This window comes from Sardina pilchardus, chromosome 20 (assembly GCF_963854185.1).
Source record: "Sardina pilchardus chromosome 20, fSarPil1.1, whole genome shotgun sequence".
Classification (NCBI taxonomy): Eukaryota; Metazoa; Chordata; class Actinopteri; order Clupeiformes; family Clupeidae; genus Sardina; species Sardina pilchardus.
Window position 1 is genome coordinate 16,499,821 of NC_085013.1, and position 11,023 is coordinate 16,510,843.

At 42.3% G+C, this 11,023-nt stretch overlaps 1 protein-coding gene across 1 annotated transcript; it reads right to left on the bottom strand.

The window, feature by feature from the left end:
* Positions 1-608: 608 nt before the first annotated feature.
* Positions 609-8,251, bottom strand: LOC134068026 (angiopoietin-related protein 7). The gene is made up of 6 exons (XM_062523526.1): positions 7,859-8,251; positions 5,678-5,912; positions 2,734-2,871; positions 2,093-2,309; positions 1,267-1,462; positions 609-755 (listed from the first exon to the last, which is right to left on the bottom strand). Exons 1-6 carry the CDS (start codon positions 8,249-8,251, stop codon positions 609-611), a joined length of 1,326 nt encoding a protein of 441 aa, XP_062379510.1.
* Positions 8,252-11,023: the final 2,772 nt, after the last annotated feature.

Sequence of the window (11,023 nt, forward strand, 5' to 3'; positions counted from 1 at the left end):
GGATCAATGTGTTTATCAAGCATACTTTTACTCTTTGGCAAAAGTAGTTTATAGTGATGACACAAGTAGTAGAATACAGTTATCCAGAGTGAATGAGGTGGATATTGTTGTGTTAAGTCACTAGCCCTCAAATGGTCCTGGACTAGTGATGCCCATATACTAATTATTAATACAGAGCAGGTTAAGCATGTACAGGAAAATATACACAGTATAAATGACAGAATTGAACAGTGTTGTTCAATGTATAGCAGAGTGTTCTTTTAAGGTCCTCCATGTCAGTACAGTTGCTCTGTTTCAGCATGGTCATACTTTGCTGTGAATGATGCTTCACACCAAGCTCCATGCAAAAATCCAAAAGTCAAAGTCATAAGAAAACGGAATTTGAAGACGCTACGTGTGTGGACACGTGTGTACGCGTGTGTCTTTGTGTCTTTGTGTGATAACATGTATTGTATGTGTATATTGTGATATGTGACACCATGACATTTTGTGTCTGCATTAAAGGTTTCACATTCTCTGCTGGAACTGTGCGCAGACAAGGCTGCCAAAGGTGTGTCGTTACGCTCTTTGGCGTCACAGCAGGCTTGGCTCTCGACAGGTTTTTGTTGTCAAGGAGAAAGGCGAGGCCTGAATGTCCGCGGGCGAATCATCATGCTCACCTTCTTCAGTGAGTAGTAGTCTGAGTCCTTCCAGGTGTACCACACGATGCCATCAGGGCCCAGCAGATTCTTGCTTTTAGCAGAGTAGCGCCCCCCCTGGTGGCCAATGAAAACATAGTCCCAGTCAATGGAATGCATATATTTTAAAGCTGTACAGTTGCCAACTTATTCCCCCCTCTTCTATTTTCCCCTCTTTGACCTGACACTGAATGAATGCATATGTCACACGTTCATTGTTGTAATGGGGTGTTTTCCTGGTCATATTTAGTAGTTTGTTGGGAAGTGAAGTGACCTACCAAATAAAAATGGCATCTAAAATGTTGAATAACAAAATCTGTAAAACTGCTGAAGTGAAATTTACAAATGTAAAGGACAGGTATAAATCTACATTTCTAGTATCTTTTTATATTTTCTTTTAATTTCACTGACTTCACAGACTTTCATCTATCCCCCTACACAGACTATTGTTCAGTTGAGAGGCTGGTGGGAAATCGCTGAAATTGTTCACATTATGTTCTTCCAGTCAGAAGTGGAAAAACAAATCATTTAAAGTCATGTGTTGTTTTGCGCATAATGCACACTTCCATATCCACCATTTGGTTCTCACCTTGTAGTAAACTCCATTTAAGTTGGTGAAGAAGCACTGGTTGTACCACCATCCTCCGTGGGAGATCTCAGCGCAGATGTTGCCTGTGTCAGGTGTGCTGAAGCTCTGCTTGTCATGGTACCAGGCGAACGAGTCCTCTACTGTGCCACTGAAGCCAGTCACATGCAGACGATACTGGTGCTCTTCATCCTCAGTACTGCCATAGTGATACAGCAAAAGAGAAGGGAACGGGTGGGGAGGAGGAGAGGGAAGAGATGCCTCAATATGTGGGGGCCGATGGAAACATTTTGAACACTAAGCTAACCATAACAGAACTGTTTTTATAAATCTGATCTGATCAGATTTTGTAGACTTTTTTCTCTTTTGTAACTTTAAGCTGAGAGACTTCTATACCAACAGTTCTAGGTATAGCATGTGATGGCTGTGACTATCTAATTTCACAGGGTTCCATGTAAAATTCCATGATTTTTCCCTGACAAAAAATAATTCCATGACCTACAATATAATAAATGGTACAATACTGACCAAAGATTTCAGAGCAGCCAAGTAGCGTTTTTTGCCCGGGAGATGAATGGGCATGGAGTAAACAAGTTGGGCTAACCACAACTACTCAAGCAAGCAGTGAAGCTAATAGCCAGATATAACCTCTTGCATGAAAACATGAAAACATATTTGTATCTTGCATGAAAACATATTTGTATTATTGTATTTCGGATACTAGATATTGATATTGATAGTTATATTGATCAAATTCCATGATATTCCAGCAATTCCATGTTCCATGGGAACCCTGTGGTTTGTATAAACAGTATAAGAGTCATTGTACCTGAAGCTCTCATAATAGGCATGCTTGTGCTTGCCGTTCCAGTCCTCCAGGTCGATACGCAGTGAATAGGCTCCCTGACTGGAGAGGTCGTGGATGTGGTCGTTTCCCAGCCAGAACTCAGTGTGCAGGTCCCCAAAGCCGTTCTTATACTCGTTCCACTTGCGGTTGAAGTTCACCTTCCCGTCCTGCCTCCTCTGGATCACCGTCCATCCACCACCTACCATCAGGGTAAATGGTCAAATGCAGACTCATGCACGCTGATGCCTTTCACTACGTGGGGCTGTATTAAGAGCATTTAGTGGTTCATAAATTGAAGAGCAAAGAGAAGAAAAAGTTAGTTTTTACATATGTTTACGTTGTTGTTTACATTTTAGTCATCCATCTAAATGCAATGTATGAGTTTTATTGTATATATATACACATTAATACAGTTTTAGCCTTAAAGAAAACACTTAAAGTGTTTTTTAAGGGAGCAGGCAAAAATATCAGAATACATTTATTTTTTTGTTTGTTTGTTTGTTTCCGGTTCTTGATATAAAGGTTGAATTTATGAATACATGAATGTTGAGCAAATAGCCCACATGGTCCGCGGTCCTCTGTAGCCCCACCACCTCCGCTAAGGCCATAGTTCACTTGCTCACCTTCAGTCTCCATGTCGCAGTAGACCTCCAGAGGTGTGCCCTCTCGTGAAGGGACAATGGTGAAGACCCCAGACCTGTGCACCCCATTGTAGTACAGCGAGGCACAGTCGATGGGACAGTTCCGTATGTGCTGCACCTCTGGAAGGGAAAATGATGCCTTTCTTAAGGTCTTCCAGCAGCTAGTTTACATCCTGCATTTCATGGTAATTATTAATTTGCAGTAAATGTATTATAGAGAGAAATGTTGCTCTGAGGATGGGATATACAGTATATACTGCTGATTATAGAATTAGATGTGGACATTAAAAAAAAGAATCAACATTATTGACAGACAAGAAGAAAATGACAGGCCAGACACCTTTCTGCTCTCTTTGCTGATGAAGGGAATTAAAAATGAACTTTACACTTTGTTTACCCCATCATCAGCCTCGCAACTGACCAAACTACAGTATTACAAATGAGAATTAGCCATTGTGTCCGTGTTAGGATCCGCTCTGTGTGGCCCACAGGTAATCCATAGTGTGATGACTCAGGACTGAGTAATGCTGTCACTATGCTGAGAACTCTCCAGCTTAGATAGTGTGCACGCAAAGGTTAACCATAATTTGTGATGTAATATTTCGGGGTCATTTCATCATCATATACCAGTATCTAGTTAATGCAATAATTCATAGAAATGCATAAAACCAATCATTCATAGTAGGCTAATGCATAAAAAATAAAGATTGTTGGAGCATCAGGTTCTTAATTTGTACATTTCTAGCATGTGTTCATCATTATATGCCATTTTTAATACATTATATGTACACATTAATACATTGAAATGAATCGGCTATCTGTATATGAATATTTTTTAAATGGAAAAAGGGAATAGTAATATCGCACAATAGTGATATCACGACTTCTTAGGTTAACAGTGCCTCCAGCAAACAGCAACAGCATGACAAAGTTCCAGGCCAAGTTGCTATATGGCTTTATAAACCGTATCTGGCCCAGTGGACCGACCGGAAGGGGCGGAGACTTGGGCTATCAAAACAAACGTGAGTTAGCTAACAAACAATTATAAACCTTTTTTCCTTGAAGGCCCCCTTGCCTGTGTCTAAGACAAGCCAGGGTCCCCTACCCAAACTCCTACCCACATACACACACAAGACATTTGATTTATTCAACATTCGGGGTCCGGGGATGAATTACCAAAGCCTAGTCTAGCCCGACCTGAAGGTTACTTACGGAAGTTCAGAGGTCAGAGGTAATAAATAGCTACATGAATTTACATGTGGAACAAAAATATGTTTTAATTTGGATTATACAGAGTTTTAATTATCCAACTGGGTGTGTTATTGAAATTTTAATTTATTAAAATTAATTATTTAAAAATTACTTAATTTATTTAATGTGCACAAATGTAATTTTGGTAATCTCACAACCTCAGGCATATCATATCTAGGCTAGGATATGGATGTGGATATGGATGCACTTAAATTGAGGACAAAATAGGACAGAAACCCCAGTGTGTGGTGTGCAGTGCATTGCTGGCACATGACAACATCAAAACTAAAATGCCACATGGAAACAAACACCCCTGTCAAAGACCAAGCTGCCGAGTAATTTGAAAGGTGACATCAGGAGTTGAAGACTTCACTTCACAAATGTAATGCCAAACATCAGCATGTCCCAAAGAGGTAAGCCTACAGGCACTACAAGCTAGCTCACCATCCGTTGCCTTGAGCGCTAAAAATGAATATGGGTCGCCACATTGTAAACATGGGAAATTGTGGGTCCCAAAGCCAGACCAATAAGGAACCTATGCTCTAGATGAGGTTATTTTGAAAGACTATGCACACCCAAAGCTAAGCTGGCTGGCATCCGTTACACTTCGGCCTACCCCTATAAACTTCACTCCCGATCCGGGTCACGGCACCAACAGTGTGGCAGATTATTAAAACAATTATTCACTTTGTGATACAAGCATCAAACTTGACACAAATATTCTTTGGGACCCACTTTCTCCAAAAAGCACATTAGCCATGCACAAAATCCAATATGGCCGCCATTTTCCAAGACGTAACCTGCGTTGTGTTGAACCTGTGTGGTTCAGCATTGCACATGCCCAGACAGATAATTGAACGGACTACAATGTGCGCTTTGGATACTTTAAGTGAATGTAGTCATGTCTAAACAACAGAAAAGCTCATCTTAACGCATCCAAGATCCATACAAAGGCATATAGGGAAGGACAAGAAAATTATATTTTGAAAAATGACGGGTTATTGGCGGTGCAGATCCCTACAAGTTTGGTGAGGGAGATGCAGTACCACTACCAAGTCCATCAAAAGTGCCTCCTTTCCTTTGATAACTTCTGGCATTCCTCTCCCTGGTTTTTAATAACTTTTGGAAATCGATAATATTCCAAGTGTTTTTGTCGGTTTGACCTATTGGTACAACCCAAACACGGCAATAATTAACCATTTTCCTTGACGACTTTCGAGATCTACTTAAGTGCCTGTACTTTGTTGTGATGTGGAGTATCTCCAATATGGCGACTTAACCCTCTGTTAAAATTGTTAAATTTGCTCCACCTTTTGCCATCTCAGTGGTTCAAACTTCAATCACTGTCATCTTCAACCACTGAAATTCGTTGTAGCCTACACAGTAGCCAACATCTATTTTAAACAGCAACAACAAACAAACAAATTTCAAGACTTTGCAAACAAAATTCAATACTTTAGAGGCCTTAATTTGACAATATTAAATGTAAAACTTTTTCAAGACTTTTAAGACCCCACAGGTAGGCTACCCTGTCTGATGTCTTGTGACACATAGACTATATACGTATAGCTGATGAAGGTACTACTATACATGCTGGACCCTCTTGTTGGTCACTTTTGCCCCAGATGTTTGAGTTGTTGACGAGTGGCCGACTGTGTCTGTGTGCTGCACTGACCTGGGTGGAGCACCTCATGGGCGTTAAGCAGCGGGCTGGTGCGGACGATGTTGATCATGCAGCCCGGGTTGCGGCGCACACGCTCCACCACCATGGACAGGTTGCGCACCTGCCGCTGCATGTCGTAGATGAGCGAGCCGTGCACCTGCAGCAGAGCCGTGGCCTCCGTGTAGCTCTCCTCCAGCGTGTGGAAGCGCTGCTCCAGCGACGCGTTCCAGCCCGTCCGCGCCTGGTGCTGCCAAACGGAGGAGGGCCACAAATCAGAGTTGAAAAAGTGACATGCAGTGGTCACCATGTTAAAGCAGTAAAGGCTTGTGGCAAAAAGGCTTGTGTGTGTTCCTCATGCTTTGAATGCAATGACCTGGCCACATCTTAACAATGTTGTAATTACCCTTTAATGTGTGTTCAAATTCACAAACATAGGCAAACATCTACAAACACTTGCAAACAGTTCTCTGCCTTGTACTCCATGCACAAGAAAAATTGTTTGAGGAGGTAGTTTTCCATGAACAAACTGGGGAGCAGGAAAAGGGTTATGGAATGTTTACACAAATTCATTCAAATTTAACTCTTCAGCGAAAACACGTTTGCCTCGTTTGTTCCTGGCCTCCTTACCATAGAGAGAACGGATGGGGATGGTGGTTGTTAAGAGTCAGATTAATCATAGTTTCCCACAATATTTGCCACTGATGCATTTCCTGTGTCATGAAGTTCAGGAACTCGTATGCCTTCCAGTCAAGTGTTACTTCCATTAACCTTCAAGAACACTTTTGGACTGTCTTGTGGGTGGTGACCCCGACGTGATCAAGTAGCCACCATGCTGTCTTATGGTCATCATGGTAATCTGGCAGAGCAATTCCATCGGGTTCTAGAATACGCCAATCAGTTTAGCAATAGCAGTATCTTCCACATATTTACATTCTAACACTTGAGATTCTCCGGTGGCTATGCAGGATCAATCTATGGCTCAATAGCTATGACGACTGTCAATCTTCCTGTATCTCATGACATCTCCTGTGGAGCTTGAAGTCTTGACAGAAGTTAAAACTGAACTCCATTACCAAATCCCAATTAGAACAAGAACACTGAGAGGAGCAATCCTTTAATCAAATAGCTCAGACCATATGCTGAGGAAGGTATTGCTTTATATATAGCCTCCCTATTAAAGCACATTCGTACATTTGTGTTGCAAACAAGTGAAACAACTGATTTAAAGACTCTCCCTCTCAACGGGCATAAAATACCTAAGGCAGCCAGTCACAGCTTCACTGGTGTCCCTAAGACATGTACAGGTTGAATCCTGTCAGAACAATAGCCTGCTAGCAACTACTGTACATGAAAACAAAGCCAAATTGATTAGCACAGTGAAAGAGCTTGACAAAAGTGAACCGCTTCAGTTGTCCAGCGTGAAATATCCCAGTCCTTTGTTGCTGTGTGCATAAGCCCTGTATGGAGGGTTTGTGGGCCCTTTGTAAATGTCAAGTGAGGAGGCTGTGGGTAAGGTAAGGAGCCCGTCGCCTCAGGGCCACCTGCTGTCAGGAGCACTGACTCCCGCGGCAGGGCAGCACGTGGGACAGAGCCAGGTCTCAGCACTAATCCAGTTATTGTCCAGGGGTTAAAGAGGCATTAGGGGAGAGACCGGTTAGGTGGCTGGCGGCGTGGTTGGTTGGGTGGATGCTTGGGGAGTTTCCCCCACGTATGCATGCAGCTTGGAGAGGCTGCTGGATGAGCGATATCACCAGGGTGCCCAGTCTATTGGGGTTTGCTGCTGGGGGGATGTACAGTACAGCAACATTACAAGGATGTAAAATATACCCTGTGTCTTTTTACCTTTTCAGTCTTTTATTCACTCTGGAGCAGGGATTGAGTTAATTGAGTTAATTTATTAATGGGTTCAAGTTATTTTGTCTGTTCTTTGACTTCAGGCCCACTATCATTTGCACTCAGGCTGGCTCTCTGTCCAAGCCTCTCAAGCACATAACACAACATGCAGACAAATACACAAAGAGTCTGTCAGATAAGGAATTTAGTGGCTTTATCAGAAATGCCACTGTTTAATTTAAAGGGGTGAGCCCCCCCCCACACACACATATAGAAACCACACACACCAAGCACCTTGTTGCAACAGCAGTGGCTCCTGACCCCCATCTCACACACACACACACCCACACGTGTCCTTACTTGCATCTCGAGCACCTTGATGCGGTGGCGGTGGCTGCGCAGCTCCTCCAGCAGCTCAGAGATGGTCTCCTTCAGGTCCTGCACCTGCTGCTTGCGCTCCTCGTTCTCGCGCAGCCAGTACGAGACCTCGTCCGTGCAGCGGAACATGTCCGGGCAGCGCTGCTCAGCCAGCTGCGGCAGCGTGGCCATCAGGCGGCACTGGCCGTTGGGCATCACCTCGTTGCTGTACTCGCCGCACTGCATGAGCCCGCTGCTCACGCGGTGCGTGCCGCCGCTCTCGTCGCCGTGGAAGCCCGTCAGGTTGTCCGACAGCAACAGAGACGCCACCGTCACCGTGGCCCACGGCAGCCACAGAGCGAGCCGGACCGGCGCGTGGGCCAGGGAGAGCCTCATGGTTCTGTGGGGTCCGGCAGGTCAGCTCCTGAGGTGGCCCCGGTCCAGTGAGAAAGACAAGAGAAAGACCCAAGGCTCTTCTGCATTCAGGTTCTGAGAGAGACATCAGTCCGTTCACATCTCTTTGTGGAAATTGTCTTTTCAGTCTGTGTAAACATGGTGGAGAGCCAATCCACAAGCACCATTTGGTTGATCTGTATAGAATACAAATTAGAGTACTGTAAGTAACAGCTCAGAAACTGGGGAAATGTGTCAGCAGTTCAGAAACAGGACCAATTTGCATAATCACCTGAAATCTGACAACTAAGCATCTCACTAACTCTTTGCAGTAAGCCATTCCAGACTGTCCAGAGACGATCTATTTGAAGAAACCACACAAATGCCTTCAGTAACTTTAATGAGGGGTCATTTGTATACTTCAAGTGGACTTCCCCGATGCCTATCAAGTGATAAGTGAAGAGGGCAGACGTCAATTTGATCAGTATTTCAAATCGTATGCTTTATTAGAGCTTTATATTCCTCATAAATGTATTTCATCTTTATTAGATACTCCTACTCTAATCTATACACATATGAACACTTTATATTCTTACATACTAAACTAAAGGAGCCTTGTGGAGAGCCAGCCTCAACACATGGCCCAGATCTAAGAGCACCATGATGGCAGTGGTCAGTCATCTCAGGTTAGTCGTATTACGGTGCGAGGACTGATCGTCGGGTTGCTACCCCTCAGTCGGCGACTGCCAACTCGTGACTCGTTTCTATGGCATCAAGGTAATTGGCCATTAAGATGAGCTCAGAGTAGAGATTAAACAACTGCTGGACAAGTCTATCAGGATTTATCATGCCACCTCAGAAACACAATGCACATTACAAAACAGGCCGTATGCCAGATGTTATATGTGGATTGTGGCTGTTTGTAATATGATACAAGTTTTAACAGGATATATAAATGCACTGGTAATGTGCCTACTTAACCTACTGTACTTATCTACATGTGTATTCAGCAAACGCTGACTACAAATAGCCTACACTAGTCACAGTGTAGTGACATCTCTTTGTCACAGAACTTAGACATTATCCAAATGATTCAGTGCATAGTTAAGCGCTATTATTCAGTGAATGCAAGGAACACTTCATTTTTTACTGAAGTCCAATTGTTGTAGATCAGGTAGCTGCATTGTTTGATGCCTCTCAGTAGAGGAATAATGTTACAACAGTTTGGAAAATACACGTATCCCTTATAACTTTAAATACTGTTTATTTCACTACATTTTGGTTTATGTCTAATAAAGCATAAGTTAAGGATGTACAACATCTCTGTATTTCTCTCCTCACTACAACACCCAACCCAGCCTTGGTTAAGAGTTGCTGCACTGAAATAATTACAAAGGTCTGCAATGACAAACACCCTGCACATTAGCAAATACTCACCACTAACAAGGTAAAAGAACACAGTTATGTTACATCTGAGACACAGGCCATTCCATTTCCATTGCTCTGTCAGTGGAATAATACAGACAGCCACTCACCCTCAGATGTGCACTGACGCCCACCCTCCCCAGTCACGATGCAGAGGATAAAAGAGCAACATTGCCCGTTTTCACGCACAAACAAGTCGTCCTCACAGCAATGGGCCAACGCAGTTTAACAGTGCATTTCTCTTTCGCTGGAGAGAAGACCTGTGGGGCAGAGCTGAGTTTCTGTGGACTGACAAGACATCTTATCCTCATAATCCACCCTAATAGGATTCCTCAAAGGCATGGTGCTAACCGCGGCACTGCACATAACACACTACTTTTCCTGCAAAACACCCATCTCAACACAGGTCATTATCAGTGTTACAAGAATACCAAACATATGACTAATGACCATTAATTAATTAACAAATGAATAACACATGAAATAACTGGTAACACTTTACATTACAGATCGGTAATAAGTGGGTAATGTTATGGTAATATGTATGCAATTTAATGGTAATAATATTTTTAAACCACATATTACAAATAATTAATGTGTAATTTCTAGACAATTACTGTTCAATTACCATACAACAACAATGCAAATATCTTGGATTTAAGGGTAAAATAAAATAGTAATAACTGCTGTAAATATGTACTTACCGAAGCGATAAATATTTAGGATTTACTTATTGTGACATAATATGTGACCTGTTATCTGTTGTTATGATGAAATAAATGAGGTAATTTCACAATAACTATATGGTATCAGGGCTGTAAAATACTGTTTTGTCTTTTCGAAAGGTTTTTGTACGGTGGGGAGTTGTTGAAATCCTTTCAAAAAGACAAAACAGTATTTTACAGCCCTGATACCATATATAGCTATTGTGAAATTACCTCATTTATATAACAGATAACAGGTCACATTTTACCATCAAACTACAAAAACTTTGACCACTGTGTAATTGTGCCATAACATTTAGAAGTTACTATGTAATTTAGTCCTTCATAGCACCATCATGTTGGTATAATTACAGAAATATTATGTCACACAGTAAGTAAATCCTAAATATGTATTGCTTCGGTAAGTACATATTTACAGCCGTTATTACCATTTTATTTTACCCAAGTTATTTGCATTGTTGTTGTATGGTAATTGCACAGTAATTGTAGCCTGGCTAGCGCCTACCACTTCTCAAACGAGACGTGGTCTGGCAACCAGACGTTTATTTTCTCGTATTTGGAAAAAATGCCCAAATCATTGGGCGCCACAGACGTCTATCAAATGCGTCTGTACATAGCTCATCAT

Coding starts and splice junctions, on each gene's coding strand:
- LOC134068026 (XM_062523526.1), bottom strand. CDS start 8,251: ATGAGGCTCTCCCTGGCCCACGCGCCGGTCCGGCTCGCTCTGTGGCTG. Junction 1,463..2,092: donor GCCTATTATGAGAGCTTCAG/GTACAATGACTC, acceptor TCACTATGGCAG/TACTGAGGATGAAGAGCACC. Junction 756..1,266: donor TAAATGGAGTTTACTACAAG/GTGAGAACCAAA, acceptor ATTGGCCACCAG/GGGGGGCGCTACTCTGCTAA.